This window comes from Schistosoma haematobium, chromosome 1 (genome assembly GCF_000699445.3).
Source record: "Schistosoma haematobium chromosome 1, whole genome shotgun sequence".
Lineage (NCBI taxonomy): Eukaryota > Metazoa > Platyhelminthes > Trematoda > Strigeidida > Schistosomatidae > Schistosoma > Schistosoma haematobium.
The window spans coordinates 25,377,266-25,399,159 of NC_067196.1; the positions used below are offsets into that span (position 1 = coordinate 25,377,266).

The 21,894-nt window shown below is 30.7% G+C and overlaps 1 protein-coding gene across 1 annotated transcript in view; it reads right to left on the minus strand.

Moving 5' to 3' along the window:
- GRIP1 (Glutamate receptor-interacting protein 1) overlaps positions 1 to 21,894 on the minus strand; it is a 125,931-nt gene that overhangs the window by 97,557 nt on the left and 6,480 nt on the right. Inside the window, exon 2 of the mRNA XM_035730535.2 lies at positions 2,543 to 2,681. Within this exon, the coding sequence (XP_035588039.2) occupies positions 2,543 to 2,681 (139 nt within the window). The remainder of the gene's footprint in view (positions 1 to 2,542; positions 2,682 to 21,894) is intronic.

Consider the following 21,894-nt stretch of genomic DNA (forward strand, 5'->3'; position numbering starts at 1 on the left):
TTAGTTAAACGTGATCAGAAAAAAATTCTAAACCCAAAACCTCCAACCTTGCACACGAATGCTTAACCTCTAGACCATTGAACTGGAATCTAATGGCGTTAATGTCTGACTTCAACTAATTCATAATGTCGATTAACTATCTTCCATTGTCTCCAATGATTAACTGCTTCATATTTGTCCAGTGTTACATATTTTCATAAATATCGTTTAGAAAATATTTAAGATAATAAGATGTAAAAAGAAAAAAAGGTTGAGAAATTTCAAAGTTGACAACAAAAATTCATCATTTAAATCATAATTCATCTGTCTGTCATTTTATTGAATATTAAATAATAAAAGAAAATTGTTTAAATCTACATGTTTAGTAGTAATAAGAATGATATTGGTTAGTACATCATTGTTTTCGTGTATAGGGGGGGGAGGATTTCATTCTTGTTGTTATGTTGAAAATATTATTTAATTATACATTACTGTTTGTCAACTTGGCTGCCTAGTATGGTTTACTTATATATAAGATTTTTAAAATAAATTCCAGAGAATTGACTTAATTTACAGAACATGTATATATCTTTGAGTGTCATTACTATTGAAGAAATGATTTACCTCTTGAAAGGTTAACCTTATTCTTATGTTGATAAATGGAAATCTTGAAAAATTAAGTGTTTTTTTGTCATACCAACCCTTAAACTTAAAAGTACCTATGAGTTATAACCATAATCTTAATTGCCTTAATACTAAATCAACTGTGTAACTCATCATTATCTTTTCTTTGTCTGAAATATGAATATTTTCTTATATAATAATTGATATTACAAGTTTTACTAAGGTTCTTAGAGTTAGTAAATTCAACTCATCCAGATAAATGTGTCCATATAATTACATAATTTAAAATAAGAATAGAATAACCGTTTCCCGTACAATGTGTTATAGTGTTTCTACCTCTTTTTTTATGGAAAATGAATTACAGGATACTTTTTAAAAGTATCAGTTAAGATGGAGTCATCGTATTCATCAGAACTGTCAATTTTTAACAAATCCTAAATCTGTGACTAAAACCTCCGGATAATTATCATTCTTTCAAAGTAATAATAAATTATGTTTCACTCACTCTCTTGGATAACTTACTAAAGTAATGATTCTAAGCACAATACCCAAGGCATATTTGATAAGAAATATCTTACTATTCATTAAATAATAATCAATATCTGATGGCATATACTGAGTATCATACTCTTGTCAAAACAGTCTGTAAAATATAAATCTATGACTTACAGACTAGTTCATCGAAAAAAATGTTCCATCGTTTAGTCGATGTGATGTGTTAAAATTATACACTGAATATGCTTAAAACACTCACTTGCCTACAAACTTCAAATTTACTTCCACAGTTGTCTTTATCAAACGAATTACATAGAACTTATTTTTAGATTAAAACTATTATTAATCTGTTACTGATAAGACGAAATAAAAAAAGCTTACCAAATTCTTCTTTAACAAGATTTCAAACTCACAATTTAAACTTTTCATTACTATACCAGTTGATTTTGACTACTTAAATTGTTAATTTTGCTATCTTTAGATTAATATTATGAATGGATCAGTGTTAGACTATCACTGAAGACCTGGAAGCCAGTTTTGTCCTAGTACTAGACTCCTCAGCAGTATGTATCCACAATCCCGCAAGCTAGATTCGAACTCAGGACCTTTAATTTCACACGCGAACGCTTAACCTCTATACCACTGAGCCAGCATCCAACAGTGTTATTGCCTAACTTTAACCAATCCACGATTTTATTATCCTTGATAGATTTACTAATCATTTCAAGATTATAATGATTATTCAAGTAATTTTATAGTTACCTTAATTTATAGCTGACCTTCTTCAACCTAATAATGATAAACGTTGTTTTATTACTTTGTAGGTAGATAGATAGAGAGATAGATAAATATCGAACTAGTTTAACTGATTTCTATGTTATTAACTTCCTTCACTGTTTCATGTTTCATTGTTTTGTTCTCAACAATAAAAAATGAACTATTTGAAAAGTATGTTTCTGTTATTGATTTAATATGATTACTGTTATGTTTTATTCTTTAATTCATATTGTTTGTAGTTAATGAAAAATCAGTGGGATAAAATAAACTTTATAAGTTCTTCAATCTGTTTAACTCAAAATTAATGATTGAAATGAGACATATATATTCTAAACCCAGGCTGTTATAAAACAAAATCCTAAGTAGACCCTTTTGATATTATTCATAAAGGCAGTATGACCAGGACAGTTGACTAACCAGGTACTTAACTAAATATTAAAATCTCCTCTCTTATTAAATTGGATATATCGTAGTAGACTTGTTTGATACCATGGATTATGGTATTTTTGTTACAATTTTTGAGAAATACAACCTGATGATAGTCAATATCTTACTCAGAAACCAATAACCTTTAGTTTGTATTAACAATCATTTCTTAAAGTAAGACTTTTCATCATCTTAATCAATAGAACATGTGAATAAATGTATTGAATATTTAGTTATTTACCTGTCTGCAATACTTCCAGGACGAATATTTAAAATAACTGGAGCTTCACCCTGATTAGAACCATCAGAAACAGTTAACCCTAAATTAAACTTTTCTTCTTTGATGATTTCAACAATAACACGTCCAAATGCATTCATATCTGTAAAAGAATGATTCACAAAAAGGAGGTAAATGGCGATGATAATGTAAGAATTAAGATATATTTAAATGAAATTCAATTACAAACTATTTTTTGATAAGACTGTATTGACAAGTGGCTATCAGGACTCAGTAGCTAAGTGGATAATGAGATGGTGTTTGAAGCGAACGATACTGGGTTCGAGTCCTAGAGTGAACATCAACTCTGAGATTCAGATACATCCAGCTGATAAGTCTCAAATAGGATGAAACTCACTTCCTAAATTCCACTACTAGCTATTATCCATCTTTGCTTATAATGCTTGTGAATTAAGGCAATATGCAAAGTATGCACTTATGCCAATTCGCATTTAAACAGAAAACACGTTTTAATTAAATTCTTATTTGAAATTCAGATTTTATAATGTTGAATAGTGTAATTAGCAAAATGATCAACATTTGGAAACATACCTATGTTGTATAGTTTTAGGCTACCATTCATTGAGATCAATCTCTAGGAAATGAATTTTCCAAGTAATTTTTTTAATCTACACAAACTGACGGTATATAAGCTAATCATGTATAAGTCAAATGATATTTCAGATCATTTTGGAAGACAGTTTAGCTTAAAACTCCTTAGCCGTATACACTAATAATTCATCTAACACCAAACCTTAGACCAACAATCTTTAGAAAAAGGGTATAACATATTTAAACCAATATGTTAAAATCAAGGTCAAGAATGTGAAGGTAACTCACAGTTAATATTTCTTGAATATACAGTCATATCACAAATTGAATGACGGTGAAAACTTAACATTTTAGAATAATAACACTGACTGTATGATATCTTGTCCATTGCAAAAATTAGTAATTCTAGGCTTAATATCGTGTGGGATAAACGCAAATACTAGTGACTAATGAGTCTAAACCGCCCCCTCCCTAATTTTTAATAGCTTTTTAACTGACAACCATTTATCATAAAAACCATGTTCAATATGAAGATTTTCATATAGATCTACCTTTCCGGTGAGAATCAAACCCATCATCCTTCAAACATCCAAATGGTATCTTTCAGATTATTGAGTTCTAGTATTCATTAATTTTTCAACAGATAATGATAATATAAATATTCGCTATCATTTAAATGTAGTTTAAATAAAACTTAATATGATGGGTTACAACTGGGCTAAGAATGAAACTACCGAACTACTTTATTATGAAATCACAATATTTGTCTTTAGCAAAAATTAACATTTAGCTAACGTACAAACAGAAATTTCTTTATCTCCTTCGTATGTACTTTTTCTATTTATTTCACATAAACAGGCATTTTTATGTTTTTGATCGATATCATAAACCGCTCGGTGTTAGACCACCACTGAAAACCTGGATGCACTGGACGTCCGTTTCGTCTCGTCGCGGCACTCCTCAGCAGTGCACATCCACAGTTCCGCTCTTAGGATTCGAATCCAAGACATTCGGCCCTACGCACGAACTCTTAACCTGTAGACCAGTGAGCCGGTATCCAGCGTTATTAATGTCTAACCTCACCAAGTCCACGAAATTGAGCGACCATTTTCCATTGTACTGAGATAAATACCTGTTCCTATCTGACATGGATTAACTCCACTGGTCACAACTTCTCACTAGAACTCTGAGAATTCCTTCACGAAGCTAGTCACTAGTGAGCACATGGTAATTATCGGTTCATGATTTCAGTCAAAAGCATAATAATCTCCACAATCCCATATTGCCATTCGTATGGAAGAAAATCGAATGAAAATATTCAGAAATAAAAATTATCATTACACTTATAACTAATAATAAATTAATTAAAGGTAATTAAATTATATGAATATATATTTGCCTAATAAATTTTATGTATTTTATATTTCCCTATTTTGAAAGATTTGTTAATAAGTTCATCTGTAGAATGAATACTAAAAATTTGACTGGTAATAAAACTGACATTATATGTAGTTGAAATTGTATGTAACGTCCAATGAACTATTCCAAAAATATATCTAAGTCAATTACTGAAGTATCTACTATACCACCTGATATGAAATGACATACAACTTATCAACTATTTGTAGATTTACGTACTTATCTATGAGCTGTTTGTATTGCCTACAGATTAACAATGATGTTCACCTAGACAAACTTCTTTACTGAATGATGATTTGAACCTAATGACGTTTGATTAAGATATAAGTTACTGCTACAGTCAGTTAAAGTTTAATTTAAGAAATATTTGTATAGAATGAAGATAGTTTAGAAAGGAACTTCTTGGAGCTCCATAATTCTGGTTTGACTCCTCATTTACTTCCAGTTAACTCTTTAAACTATTTTCCAACCATATAAGTTTCTCAACAAAATATCTAAGTAAATAATTATCATATATTCATTAACGACTGACTCCAAATTTTATTTTAAAGAAGTGAATAGTGCTATCATCTAAGCTGAAAATAAGACAGCTGGCAACCAATTACAAAGCTCTATAAAGCAGGTTAACGAATTCAGGAAATGAAACTCATTTAATTCTAGTTTAGACATTTAAATCGATCACATCATGAGGCTTGAATGTTCTGAACTCGATACTGCATGGAGTCATGTGGCACACACAGGTCACAAATCAGGGAAGAATAAATACTTATTCCTCTTTTGTTTTGAATAGTTCTCTAGCGAAGATTAGTTGGTTATAAAAGAACTTTCGAAGTTTTATACATAATACTGTAAAATATTAATTGGATAGATAATCATTGCCGAAAAGTATCTGTACTAGAAAAAAGTGTCGGAATTTCAGAATGATCATAGACGGATTTCTTTGACTAACTGGCCCATGATCTAACCAATCAACCTAGATATTTTGAACATTCTCTGTAACAGCAGTCGACCAGCTAATCATGTTTTACGCAAACTCAATTTACTATTATGGAATTATCATAGTTTACAACTAAAGATTCGATAAATCTGAAATAAGAACTTGAAGCAACACACTGAAATTTCGAGTCATGTCAACATGCTAGATAAACTAGTCCTATTTATAATTAAACAACCTGGTAAAAGCTGTAACTCAGAAAACAGGTCTGTGAACATCATAGTCCAACAATGATATTTTAATTATATTACAAAAGATTTTTAATGGAGAAATACAATGTATTCTTATTCATTAGGTTCTAATGTGAACCACAACAAATTCACACTGAATTTTCACTATTTTTGCAGTTAAACTGAATTCATATTACTCCTCATTATTTCTGTTAGTCTCTTAGAAATAATATTCCCTTCCATTATGGGGATTTATGAAGACTTTGGTGTTTTAACAGTTGAATTCACGAGTCGGTCTAATCTATACCACTGTCGAAAACCTGGAAGCATTGTACGACCGTTTCGTTCTATTACGAGACGCCTCAGTAGCATGCATCCACGACCTCGTATGTGGAACTCGAACTCAGGACCTTCGATCTCGCGCACAAACGCTTTACCTCTAGACCGTTGAGCTGATATCCAGTAAACCCAGATTTAAGTCCAGGGTGCGGGATTCCGAATGAACACTACTGAGGCGTCACATAGTAGAACGAGACGGTTGTCTAGTGCTCCCACGCTTTTACTGGTGGTCTACCTTAGACCGACTCGTGAATTCAGCTGTTAGATTTTCATAAGAGTTCTTAATTAAAGTGTTTCTATTACAACTTTTGTTTTTTAGCAATTTGTTAAATAGTTTCACTGTAATATCGATAATGCAACGAAAAGACGAAGGTTATCAGAAATATGCAATATTTATGATATGGTTAGCAATGGAATCTAGGATGTGTTGTGTCCTACTTAAAACCGATCAATTAAGTTAACTTGAATCCTACTGCTGATACCTACAATTAGTAATGGACCTAATTAATACCCATTACGTCAATACATAAACCACAGAAACCTATAACAAAAGGGTAATATTAAAAAAACTCGGCGAGACTATAAATTATGGACAAACCAATCACGCATAAGATAACAGGTCTCGGATTTTCGCACGAAATTCATTCATACATTTAGATAAATAGAGTCTTGGTATTATAGCTGATGTCACATCATGATGAAAACCCGAAATCTAATGCTTGACCTTAATCATCAATTTCAAATCATAATTCTATTTCCTCACACTACTTTATAACCCTCATTTAGTCTTGGTTATCAAGTGAACACTGTGAAAATCAGTCTAGCGTTGCTCAAATGTCGACCATAAATTATAGTCTCAGTAAAGTCTCTTAACGTTTTGAGAAATAATTTCTGTCTGTTTTATTATATATTACACTAAATAATATGAAATAGGTCAACAGAAATAAAAGAAATTCATAATATCAAGTATCATTACATGTGCACATATAAACTATTGTCTTTTGATAGGTGTTGTTCATGTTGAATCATTTAATTAATAAGTTTCTATGATCACGTCAGACAATATTATCATCACCTATTTCTAACTGAAATAGATACTACTGAAACTTGTACGATATTGTAATGATTTCTGAGACTAGAGTTTTGAATGAATTGATTAAGAGTGGGCACTGATCGTGTTGACTAGAGTAATAATAAATGCCTTTCAAGTAAGTCAATCAACTGACAGAACAACACACTATTAACAGAACCATAAAGCTTTTCCATCATTTACTAAACAGTAGGACTTTAGCATGGACGAAACTAATATGAATTTGTATTCAGTTAAGAGAAAGATCTTATTGTTTCTATAAACGAAGAATGGAAAACTACGTCAAAATTACCACTGGCATCTATTCTGAGACATAACGTGGTAACTTCTTAAGTCACTGAGTTCAAGGGTCTATGGAACCAACTCGGAGTCATGATGAAACGGCATAACCATCTTTTATTTTACAAACTTTTTGATAGCCCGTTCTCCTAGCATGAATAAGTATATACAGTGATTTCTCTATCCTTCAGTTCCATAGATAAATAGTGAGAGAAATAAAGTTAATACTTGAATATCAGTAGTGTTTATCAAATATCTAAAGCAGAATACGTCACTGGGAAGTTTCAGGCTGATAATTCTATTACTAGCATGACTAAAGTTTTCTTTGAAATTTTGTACAACTTTGTGCAAATATATGTCATCATACATTGAGTTTTGTATTATATTAGGTCAACAGAATTTCTAAAAAGTTTCATTAATAGTAAACCTTCGTTTTACCATAATTTCGGTTAGTAAAATTTCTTAGAATATTATAGGTTTATGAAACGGTATGATTGTTATCAAAATTATAAACTTTTTAAAAGTGGAAATACTTGGATCAAAACGTTCATGTAATTAGTTTTTGATAATATTATTATATGAAGAAGAAAAGTTATGTCTGTTATATTCATCCGTCCCATAAACAAAGCTGTCAAGGTGATTATAGACAAGATGAATCAAAAAATGAAATCCAGGATAGACATTTTATCCTTAGTAGCTCAATGAATAACCTTCTGGATGCTTGAAGTAAAAGGTACTGGGTTTAGGTACCAGTGTAAACATGAACACTGGGATGCAGATATATCCAGGTAACTAGTCTTAAACAGGAGAAAACGTACGTCCTAGATTCTGTTGCTATCTACAATCCATCTTTCTTATAAAATTTGTGACAAAATGACTATATCAAGGCAATTTACACAAGATGCATATATACGAACGAAGGCTGATCAAAATTCAGTCATAAATATTATCAACAAAGGGATTATTCAAACCCTTAGTAATAATATCATGATAATTGTTGTGTCTGACATTATCAAAACATCGAAATGCCTAACTGGGTTTTACCTGATACTGTGACCCCAAATCCGGCGACACGTAGCGAAAACCAAAGACTGGTGATAAAGATTTATTTGACTTCCAAAGTAAATAAAAATGATATCGGAATACACTATTATTTATATGATTTTTGTACTGTCAGATTAACAATCAGATTTGTGTAATTTGAATGAGTGGTATCTAAATTCAGTTAATAATTTACTATATGAACACATATCTGCAAGAGTCTACTGATGGATTTTTATACTGACTTGATTTATCTGCTTCGGTCTTGTTATATCAGTAACTGTTATGGATGTCATCACTATTCAGGCCTCATCTTACTTCCTTTTGGGTTAGATTCTATAGAATAATCAGTCAATGGAGATTAACCAAATCATAATTTTAGTTTTTAAAACTAATTGACAGATTGAAGTTTTAATAGACTGTATTGTTAATCGCTTAATGAATTGTACACTTACAAGGTAAATTTTTCAGTATGGGATTGTACAGATTGTTGAATTTCACTGGAATCATGAATCGATCTTAGTTAGACTTTCATTGGAAACCTGGAAGCACTAATGAAAAGTCTCACAAGAGGAAAAAACAGCCGTTCAGTACTTTTAGGCTTTCACTAGTGATTTAACTTAAATCACTTCATTGTTTCAATAAAATTATAAGGTTAAATCTTGCAAGTGATATGTTTTGATAATAAATAACTAAGTCAAATGTACTGAAACTGAAATGATAAGTCAAATGAATTCGGTCACTTCAAGATGAAACAATCTAAAATGTGTCTTTCTTAGGAATGTTATTATAATTGAACCTTGATGTACAGGGTTTCTTGTTATTTGTATTTGATCTTCAGTACACTGATTACAATCTTATCTATCGTTCTACACAGTGAGAAGATCAGATGAATATACTTGTAACTAGATACAGGAAAAAATACCATTCATGTATTCTTCATTATTATTACATTATATATGTAAAAATATTTCTACATGATTGTAAAGTTCACTTGGAAACTAAAATCAATTCACAAATAAAATCCCCCCTCTATATAAAAAATTTCCCATAAATCAGGTGATCAGAGAAAAAAAGTACATATCTTACTAATATTTTGAAAAAAATAATTATAAGACTTTTTTCTATTTCGATTTGATTTATACAAATTTATTGATTTATTTAGTGAAAAAAAACTCAATCATTGCTGTTCATTAATATTATAATAATTGGCTAACAACATATAATAATAATAATAATAATAATAATAATAATAATAATAATAATACTTATTTCCTTAAGTTTATAGGCACAAACAATTTCAGATTAAAATATGCTTATTTGGAAATTAAGAAAATATTAATAATCAACTCTGTTCATTGGATAGTAACAATGATTTAAACTAAATAACGTTATATTATAAAATGCGATATAGTTTGTTTGATAACTAGAAACAATCTGTTGGAAAATTTAAACTAAAGTTATATCATTGTTGGTAGTTATCGGTTGAACATGATTGGAAGATAGTAATTGATTTAGAACCTCATTATCTATTTAAAGAGATAAACGGGCTAATGCTAAAATGTTTGAACACAGAGGTAAGTGAAAGAATTTTGGATCTTGAATAAGAGCAATTTTTCTTAAGGTACTAGATATTCATCAGTCAGTTAATCAGCTACGGTGTAGGACCGGGCATATGTATGCATCGGTCCAAGTTGCCATATCTCATCAGCACAATAAGATGAACAGCAAATTCATAGAAGTAGTTAATTCAATGGTAGTAATATATAAAAGAAAGATTGTGTATAAGGATATAGTACAGGAAGAAAGAATTATAAGGAAAGGTACGAAGTAATTTTAATCTCAAGGTTTGAGGGAAGACAAAAAGTGTATGCACTTACGCCATTGTGATCGATTCTGAGCCATGTTACCCAGAGTCTCCAATCATTGGTCACCATAGTCACGCGGACCGCAATCAAGTAGTCTGCATCTACCAACATGGCTCAGACCAGAGGTTAGTGTCTTCAATGAGTGATGCCACGTTTTGGTTTGACCGCCTCTAACTTTCTTCCAGCCTTATCCAACACTGGTGAGCATTCCGCGTCGTGCACTCGATATTCGTTGATGATGTGTGATTAAAGTCTAGGGCTATCTGATAGTGCATCACCGGTTGAACTAATTTGTTAAATCGCACAATTTTAAGAAACTGCTCTTGCACGGTTGTGGAAAAAGGATCCACTGAATTTAAGTTACCAAATAACTCAACCTCATAAAAACAATAAAATTACGCGTAGATTTATTGTTATTCTTAGTATTGACCGATAAAAAATAATTCACTTGTGTTTTACTTTGAGTGTAGCACATTGTTAAAGTTATTTATTGACATTGACAAATTGCATTACTCTCACTATCCTTTGGTTAGAGAAACCGTTTTTTAAGTGGGTTGCTATTCAATAAGCAAATCATATGATATAATTTTTTTAATAACCGAATTCTATTCTTTTACTCACTTCTTTCCTGTATAATCATTTAATTATGTACTTAAGTGCTTAAAACCATGTGTTTAGTCTTGAACTGAGAAATGTTTAATGAGTTGAAACAATTTTTTCTTTTTATCGGAGTTTAGTGAGGATTTTATATTAATAATTTGCGATAAATGTATACCTGAAAAATTATTTCAGCTAGGAAGCCAATGAGACATCAAATTGATAAGTATTCACTGTTCTATACAGGATCTAACTCAAAATCTTCAGATAAACAGGATAATCAATAAGGCGGAAACTAATGATTCATATACTCTGACCTTCATTAATGTATTATTCCATTCTTACTAAACACTATAGATGGATAATTGGTTTATTTGTGGACTGGTTAACTTCAGAGGTCATGATTTCTACCCAGTGAATTTAAGAAAAGAGTACTTCATGGGAATAGAAACAAATTCCTACGTAGAAGGTATTCATTAGGGATTGATAACAGTTGGAGTATCCACTAAAAGTCAGGGAGCATCGTACAACTGTTTTATTCTAGTACACGATTTATTTGTAGTGACTATGCACGAACCAATCAGAGATCGAACTAAAGATCTTCCGGTTACACGTCAAATACTTAACCAACAGAGTCTCAATGATACACAGTTCAAACATTCATCAGTTTGTTGTATAACGCTGAGATAAACGATGAAATAATCCTCCAATGCTCCTTGATTTTTAATGATTCCTTAACTAAGATCAATTCATGATAGATACCTTCCAAATATTATAATAATCCACATAGAATCACTTCATTCATAAAAGGTGTACATCAAAATAGGGGCTAATAGAATAATTATCTATTGTTTTATATTTTGATTCTTATCATCATATTACAGAATAATCATCTGTAAATTGTAAAATAAGTTTTTCTTCTCCTTCTTTGATTTATTAATTTGATAAATGATCGGTTTTTTGTGTGAAAAGTTTCTCTGTTCACCAATATGCTTAAATACAATGATCATTTTTCATATTCTATTAATGAATTATTCACTTGACATATCTTGTACTATTTCCTGAATAACTTAAATTACATTTTGTACATTCAAATAAAACATAGTCAAGTACAATATTATTAAAATCTTTTTTTAAATTTAATTTTAAACATTTGTGAGTGAGACTATAATTTATGGACGACATTTGAGCAACGCTAGACTGATTTTCACAGTGTTCACTTAATAACCAAGATTAAATGAGGGTTATAAACTAGAAATTCTGTTGACCTAATATAATACAAAACTCAATGTATGATGACATATATTTGCACAAAGTTGTACAAAATTTCAAAGAAAACTTTAGTCATGCTAGTAATAGAATTATCAGCCTGAAACTTCCCAGTGACGTATTCTGCTTTAGATATTTGATAAACACTACTGATATTCAAGTATTAACTTTATTTCTCTCACTATTTATCTATGGAACTGAAGGATAGAGAAATCACTGTATATACTTATTCATGCTAGGAGAACGGGCTATCAAAAAGTTTGTAAAATAAAAGATGGTTATGCCGTTTCATCATGACTCCGAGTTGGTTCCATAGACCCTTGAACTCAGTGACTTAAGAAGTTACCACGTTATGTCTCAGAATAGATGCCAGTGGTAATTTTGACGTAGTTTTCCATTCTTCGTTTATAGAAACAATAAGATCTTTCTCTTAACTGAATACAAATTCATATTAGTTTCGTCCATGCTAAAGTCCTACTGTTTAGTAAATGATGGAAAAGCTTTATGGTTCTGTTAATAGTGTGTTGTTCTGTCAGTTGATTGACTTACTTGAAAGGCATTTATTATTACTCTAGTCAACACGATCAGTGCCCACTCTTAATCAATTCATTCAAAACTCTAGTCTCAGAAATCATTACAATATCGTACAAGTTTCAGTAGTATCTATTTCAGTTAGAAATAGGTGATGATAATATTGTCTGACGTGATCATAGAAACTTATTAATTAAATGATTCAACATGAACAACACCTATCAAAAGACAATAGTTTATATGTGCACATGTAATGATACTTGATATTATGAATTTCTTTTATTTCTGTTGACCTATTTCATATTATTTAGTGTAATATATGATAAAACAGACAGAAATTATTTCTCAAAACGTTAAGAGACTTTACTGAGACTATAATTTATGGTCGACATTTGAGCAACGCTAGACTGATTTTCACGGTGTTCACTTGATAACCAAGACTAAATGAGGGTTATAAAGTAGTGTGAGGAAATAGAATTATGATTTGAAATTGATGATTAAGGTCAAGCATTAGATTTCGGGTTTTCATCATGATGTGACATCAGCTATAATACCAAGACTCTATTTATCTAAATGTATGAATGAATTTCGTGCGAAAATCCGAGACCTGTTATCTTATGCGTGATTGGTTTGTCCATAATTTATAGTCTCACCGAGACTTTTATTAAATGTTGAAAATGAAGAAAAACCACTACCACGATTTACATATATCCATATTATAAGATAGATAGTTATGGAATGGCTTTTAAGTTTACCTTTTATGCATATTATGTCTTGAAAAATTGCTTTACATTAAGTAAAGGAGATAATTGAAACCATTACTGATCTATAGGTACGATAGTCAAATATAAAAATGGTCGTTTAAATTTGAAAATCTTTATTTGAATGCTACAGTATCCACATCACACTAAAAACAATTCATACCCACAGTCTACAGATTATATGCAATAAATTTTTGATATAAGGAACGCTCAATCCTAAAGACTTGATATAACAAATAAGATAAACTCATGTCTGTCGACATACGTAGTATTTAACACCAGTTGGAAGTGTGAAACCTAACAGCAGAAGGCTAAGAAGATCGAACTGAATAAAATAGAAGGGAAAATAAAAAGGAATTATAACTTGGAGGAATCATACAGAATGTGAAGGACAAATGATGAAAATCTACAAATGAAGTATAATTCTCATATTTTACCAAGAGATTCTGTAATTAATACAACTGATTATCCCCACCTGTGTTCTTGTTCATTACATATATATAATACATATTCACATGATTGAAAAATGTGATTACATTTATATTGTTTAAGGATAGATTTCTAAATACTTAACGTTTCGGTGTACTTTACAAACATCCTGTTTATGATTGAAATGTGAAATCGAGTAAAGTTTTAATTTAGGTTTGTAAAACAAAATGCAAAAATCTTTTTTTTTCAAATGAAGTTAACAAGAATATTGGAGGTAATTGTTCTACAGACAACTTTATATTTCATATTATACTTACATTCATGCATATCTTGACGAAGAAAAGAAGAATATATAAGTGTTATGTAACAATGTAGAGAATGCCTTGTTAACACATTACATCGATGTAAGATCTTTATACTATGAAAAATAACACTTAAATATTCATCTATCGTTAAATTAATTCTTGCCTGATAGGGTTCAAACTTTAAAAGATAAAGTAAAACCATATTTAAAATAGCTTGTCAATTTGATGTACCGCATATTAAAGAAGAAAAAATCAAAAGTGATTGAAGTATAGAGAATGAAGTGAATAGGATTGAAAATATGAAGATGAAAATCTGAAATTATCTAACATAATACTTCAGTGTTTGATATAATTTTTAACAGTGACTTTACTCATATCGAACACACTGTTGGTGTATGTATAATTATTTATTTTAATGTAGACTGTATCATGATCTGTCATTTAAAGATCATTTCGGTCAATAAATAACATCGGCCAAAGACTATTGAAAGCTAAAAAGCACTAAAATCTAGTTTGCTGGTTACACTATACAAAACAAAAAATAAACATTTGGTCAGTAACTGAATAGTAACTAATTTGTTATAGAATCTAAAATCTCTGGATTTAAATCACTTATTCATTTATAGCTCAGTACTTTTGAGAAGTTTCGAACAAGGACAAAACAAATGTTTCAGTTCTTTTTACATTATCAGAATGTGTTTTGTGGAGATTTTTAGCTTCAACTGACTCATGAGTCCAATCTTTTTACATTGTTTATGTAGAGAACTATCCTCAAACTGGGATAAAATCGTTATAAACTGTATAAGTGAATAAAAAATTATTTTTGTTAGTACTTTGTCTATGAAGACAAGTTGATGATCCATATCATCCATTATAGATTAACCCATTACTATATATATACACATATATGAAACAATTTTCTTCAGATATCTGATTACAAATATTATGCACTTTAAATTATATAGTATAAAAAGGTTCTCATAGTTAAGATAACCCTAAAAGGAAAGAAAATAAGAGAATAGGACAAATTCTTTTTTCTATTACAATCCATCATTATCCTTTAAGTTTTTTTATTTCGATTAAGAAAACTATGTGACAGATGTGATTTTTCTTTTCCTTCAAAGGAATACTCCCATAAAGAAAACAAAAATTGTTATAGTCATTTGGTTCTTTTACAATAGGAATATACAGAAATGCTACAACATTTAATCTCTAAACTAAAATTCAGCAAAAAAATACTTTTAGACAAAAAAAACACAACAACAGGGTAATTCTATTAATATTCTCATTTTTAAAAAGTTAGATATTTACAAAATTACTCAAGGAAATATGAATTCAACCCAGCAATATTATCTGAACAGAATTTCCATTAGTATTATTAATTTCAATAGTTGAGATCATGACTCAGTTGAAGCTAGACTATCATGGAAAATCTGGAATCACTGAACGGTCGTTTCGTCCTATTGTCGGACTTCTCAGCAGTGCGCATCCCCGACTCCACCTCGCGGGATTCGAACCTAGGACTTATCCGTCTCGAAATGGCCATCCAGTGCTTCCAGTTTTTTCATGGTGGTCTAGCTTTAATTGACTCATAATCTCAACTATTGAACTTTCTACAATCTCCACAAAACCCCTTCTAGTATTATTAATATCAAGCAAATGTTCCTTAGTTCCAGTATAAAAGTATTAATGAATGGTACATATCATAATATTCACATGGTATCAAATCTAGAACCTTTAAGCACGATATAATATGTGTTGAGTTCCTATGATTTACATTTCTAAATTTAGTCAACTGATTGTAAAGTGTTATTATCATTAAACAATATCAGTGATGAATAACTGTATTTTAAAGTTATTAAATAGAACATCGGGAAAATTGCGTAAAAGCTAGTCACCAATGAGCAAATAATTATTACTAAAGATAATTTTGACATGAATCACTTTGAGTACATTTCGTTTATTATGCAAATGACTTTACTGAATGTTAATGACTGCAAATCGATGGTGTTCAAAATTGGTTACTATTGAAATCCAGTATTCATTAATATTTCCTTTGTGATTTATACGATTAGCCGATATTGCATATAGTGCAATAGAAATGCCAATAGAAACAGTCAATCAGTTCAATGCAAACTGTATCTTTTAAATTATAAACAAAATTACAATTTTCACTAAACTTATTTACTATAATTTACTCTATAAATTAGACATCTCAATGCAATTAAACAATTTTTTGCATAAGCAAAGATAGATATTGGCTAGCAGTGGAATCCGGAACTTGCGTTTCGTCCTATTTGAGACTCGTCAACTGGATGCACCTACATCTCAGAACTGATGTTCAATCTAGGACTCGAACATAGTACTGTTCGCTTCAAATGCCATCGCGTAATCCCCTTAGCTACAAAGTCCTAATAGCCACCTGCTTATACAATAGGATAATGTCAAGAGAGTTCTACTGTATGGGGCGGAAACTTGGGGAACTACGAAATCCAACATCCAGAAAATACAGGTGTTTATTAACAGTTGTCTACGCAAAATACTTCAGATCCGTTGGCCGGACACTATTAGCAACAACCAACTGTGGGGAAGAACAAACCAGATCCCAGTGGAGGAAAAAATCAGGAAGAAGCGCTGGAAGTGGATAGGACACACCTTGAGGAAAGCACCCAACTGTGTCACAAGACAAGCCGTCACATGGAATCCTCAAGGCCAAAGGAAAAGAGGAAGACCAAAGAACACATTACGCCGGGAAATGGAGATAGACATGAGGAAAATGAACAAGAATTGGATGAAACTAGAAAAGAAGGCCCAGGACAGATTGGGTTAGAGAATGCTGGTCGGTGGCCTATGCTCCATTAGGAGTAACAGGCGTAAGTAAGTAAGTATACAATAGGATGACCTAAGTCAATATCGAGACAGTTCACATAAGATGCATATATACCAACAAAAGATTGATCAATTACAGTTCTAAATATCAAATGGGAAGATACATATAAACAATATCAAGTGAATTTAATTTTCTTTTTGTATATTTATTTAACAAACGAAAGAAGCTTTTTTTTTCTTTAAACAAGATAAAGTTTTCTTAAACAAGTCAATAAAATCCACATTTTTTGTTGTTATCATTTATAATCTCTAATTCATTTAAACAACTAATATCATTTAATGATTTATTATATATATTAACTACAATTATGAACAGAATTCCCTATTCAATAAGTTAAACCACACAATACATACAAACAGTATAACAACAACAACAACAAACATCAATAAAATAGTTTAAATTTATTCTTTTCATTCAAATGTCAATTTTCACTATTCATTCGGTTTTTTTTTGTCTACATTTTTGTTTAAAAGTGAAAAAGTTGCCTCTCTTTTTAAAAAAAGGAAAAAAAGAAAAGAAATTCATTTGTAGCACGAAAAAAAAATAAAAGTTTCTTTCGAACTGGAGAAAAAAAAGAGAAAAGAGAATTGAATGATCGAAACGACTATTATCATCGTCATCTAGATTGTCATTGAAAAACTACAATTTTGTATCATAAAACGAAACGACAACAACAAACAAAAAAGAAGATAAAAGATAGAAGACAGACAAAAATCAATATGTTTTATAGCATTGATCAAATATGACAATTTTACCTAATATTAACCTATTGAAATATATAATGAAAATTTAATGACTTAATATCAATAATGTAATATGGTCTAATCTATTTTGTTAATAAGATAATTAGAGTTATGTATTTGTATAATATAAGTTACAATGTAGTGAACAAGAACATGATTGGGAACAATCGAATATATTTGACACGAAATTACAGAGCATCTCAATAAACTCTGAGAACCATATGGTAAATCGTTAATTTGCAAACTATTGATCCATTGTCTCAAATTTGACTGTTCCTTTAGCAAATATCAGTCCATTGTCTCAGATTTCATTGTTCATGCATTTTCATACTAATTACGTTCCGTTCTCGATTCTTTCCTTCTCGATCTTCGACAGAAATACATTATATGCCTGGCCACCGTTATATACTACCTGTGTGGATATAAGTAACCTACACTACAGCAACATTTCAAAGGGCTTATCATTTACAACTGTTTTTATTGTAAATATTATTATAATTGAGAACTTAATTCATCCGTTTCATAATTGAATTCATAAGTAAATTGAAGTTAGACCACTATGGAAAACCTAGAAACACTGGACGGTCGTTTCATCCTAATATGGAACTCCTTAGCAGTGCGTATCCATGATCCTGGCTGGCGCGATTCGAAACCAGGACCTATCAGTTTCGTGCATGAAAGCTTAACCATTAGACCACTGAGCCGGTATCCAACAGTGTTAATGTCTTAATCCAACTAATCCGTTTCAATTGATCAGTGTATCTTTTAGGAGAAAAACTCAATATTATTTGTATTAACTAGTTGACTATACTTTTTCATGTAATCTGACAATTGGATTCAGAATATATGTTTACTTCTGTTTAAGAATCATCGAATGTATATACCTATATTCTTAGTACCGATATTTCCCATTCAAACTCAGATAACTCTGAAGCTCGATAAATTTCTGCCATTTATAGAGATGGATATTAGATTCTCATTTTTATGGGAATAGCAACACTAAAACTTAGTGTCCACAGCCAATAAACACTTCATAAAAAGAAACAATATTCATCGTGAATTTCACTCTTCAAAGTATAATCAATTTGGAATATAATGCTTTTTAAAGTGACAGTGATAGAAATAAGAGCGTATACATTATCTTTTAATTGATGACGATAATAATTAATAATTTTCACTTACTTTCTAATGAAAAATCTGTACATAAGACCAAAAAGATACAGTTATTCATGAAAATTAATAATAATCACATATGGCCTCAAAACGTATATCGGAATAATGCACAGAAACCAAAACCTTTCAAATACCCTTGAAGCACCTAATTAAATTTTGAATCAAAGAGATTGTTAGTATATATATTACAGAACTAAAATAGAATTAATTCACATGGTACTGTTTGCTTATATCTTCCCAAATGGGACGAAACTCGCGTCCTGGATTCCACTACTAGCCACCATCTATCTTTGCTTAAAATAGCGTTAGTTATAACTGACATATGAGGTTCTTAGAGTTTGTCTAGATTTTCATTTGCACAACGGACTGCTTTAATAAAGCGATCACTACAAATCATGAAGCACTGGACATACTTTTCTTCTAGTATGAGGCACTTCAGTAGTGCTTACTTACGACCGTATATGAGATCAAAACCAATAATTGAGACGAATGCATCACATTTAGATCATTATATCCTCACCTAATGATTCACATTTCCAGATTCCGCTAATCCCCAATATTGTACAGCCAACATCTATCGTCACTTGTGATATGTTTCTTATAGTTCTTTCACAGTTGAACTCCTCTGATCATGATTTGTTGCTAAAATTTCGGAAGTTCTTCCTGAAGTTAGTCACCAACAAATATATTATTATCATTATTACTACATTCAGCATAGGTGAGTTCATGATGTGAACTAAAAGTAGTGATAATACATCATATACTATATGTCGTATGAAATAAACACAATCGCTTTAAATAATTTTTCATATTTACTGCTAATTAAACTTGATTTTCGTATATTGAAACATTTATTTGTTTAATAGTTGAATTCATGAGTTAATTGAAGCTAAACCACCATGGAAAACATGGAAGCACTGGACGGCAATTTCGTGGATTGGTTGAAATTAGACATTAACACTGCTGGATGCCGGCTCAGTGGTCTAGAGGTTAAGTGTTCGTGCGCGAAGCCGATACACCCTGGGTTCGAATCCCGCGAGGCGGGGTCATGGATGCGCACTGCTGAGTCCCATATTGGGATGAAACGGCCGTCCAGTGCTTCTAGGTTTTTCATGATGGTCTAACTTCAAACGACTCATGAATTCAATTATTAAATTACTATAATATCCACAAACCTGCTCTCTGATTTATTTATTTCGTTATAAATAAGCCAAACTGTTTTCAAAGTTCATTGTATATCTATTTAATAATTTTTCAGCATTCACTACGAATTTATTTGAAGGTTAATGACGTCAACTTTAACTAATATAAATAAATAACATTGAATGTTCAAACGACACAAAATTGTAAGGATGGATAGTAGTTAGCAATGGAAACCAGGACGCGCGGTTCGTCCTATTTGGGACTCGGCAGCTGGATGTAACTGCTTCTCAGAGTTGATGTTCACTCTGGGAAGACACAAGTATACAACACCAAGCGAATGACGTTAAAATGTGTTTGAAATATTGTACTTGAACACTCGATAAGCATTGAGATAGATATTACTGATATAAAATTTACATACCATATAATTTGTGTTTATACACTTGTGCAATTATGCTTCATTTTCATAATTACTCACTAAACATGTTTTCTCCTGATTCACTTTTCTCAACCCAATGATGAATTTCATTTGTATTCTATAAAAAAATTTACGTTATTATATAATTGTAAGTCTATGAGTCTCCTCGTTGGTAATGTTAAGAACTGAATTTCGATCAGTCATTTTTTGGTATATGTGTGTTCTGAGCTGATTGTCTCAATAAAAATATTATCCCCGTCGAACAGGTTTTTAGAAATCTGAACTCAGTAGCTCAGTCTATGGCTTCTTGAGCGTTCGGAGTGAAAGGTACTAGATGAATGTACTGGTATGAACATTAACACTGGGTTGAAAGTAGATCCATGTGACAAGTCTCAAATGGGAGGAAACGTATATCCTGTATTCCACTGCTAGTCACTATCCATCTTTATTTAAAATTGTGTTATTCATACAAAATGAGGCTATCATGAATTTTTACTCTGTATTAGTCACATTAAAAAAACGGATAAGTAATAAAAAACGTTAATTGTTTGTATGAAGTTAAATAGAGAATGTCTATTTGTTATTATAATGTACTATGAAACTATAATCCTCAACCATATATGTTGTACATCTTAAAGATCACAGCCAATTAAATCACATTAATGATGATAGTCGTCCATGAACTTATTACCTACAACAACAAGTATTGCATTTCAGGTATGTAGATAATGAATACATGAAACATCTATATAATTCATGTCAATAGTATAGTGCTTATTTTCCTCAGGTAAATTACACAAGGATCTCTTCTTCAAAGATGATGTACAAATAATTGTCACGGTAAATGTTATAATCACTGACTAAATAACTTACTATAATAAGTTAAAAGTGAAATTGAAATTTTGAAATCATTTGAAAGTATATTCAATAACTAGTTTCTTCTTTTTTAGAAGCACCTATAAAATAAGATTTAGCTGCATATTCTTAACAGAAAATTCTCATAAATCGATAATTTGTTATCATCAATTTAGTGGTTGTGGAGATTGTTAAGTTTTTGATGGAGATCATGAACCGATTGATGTTTGTTATTCCATAAACATTTCGATCACCATATATATATGTATATCCATCAATCTCATCATACTGTACTGATTCAAAGGAAATATTTCTTCACCTATATATATAAAAATCATTTCATACAATCCTAAATGAAAGATCAATAAATTCTGATCAAAGATATTTTTCTTAATCCCATAAAAAAACATTGTTGTTTAAAAATGATTTTTGTACTATTAAAAATTATAT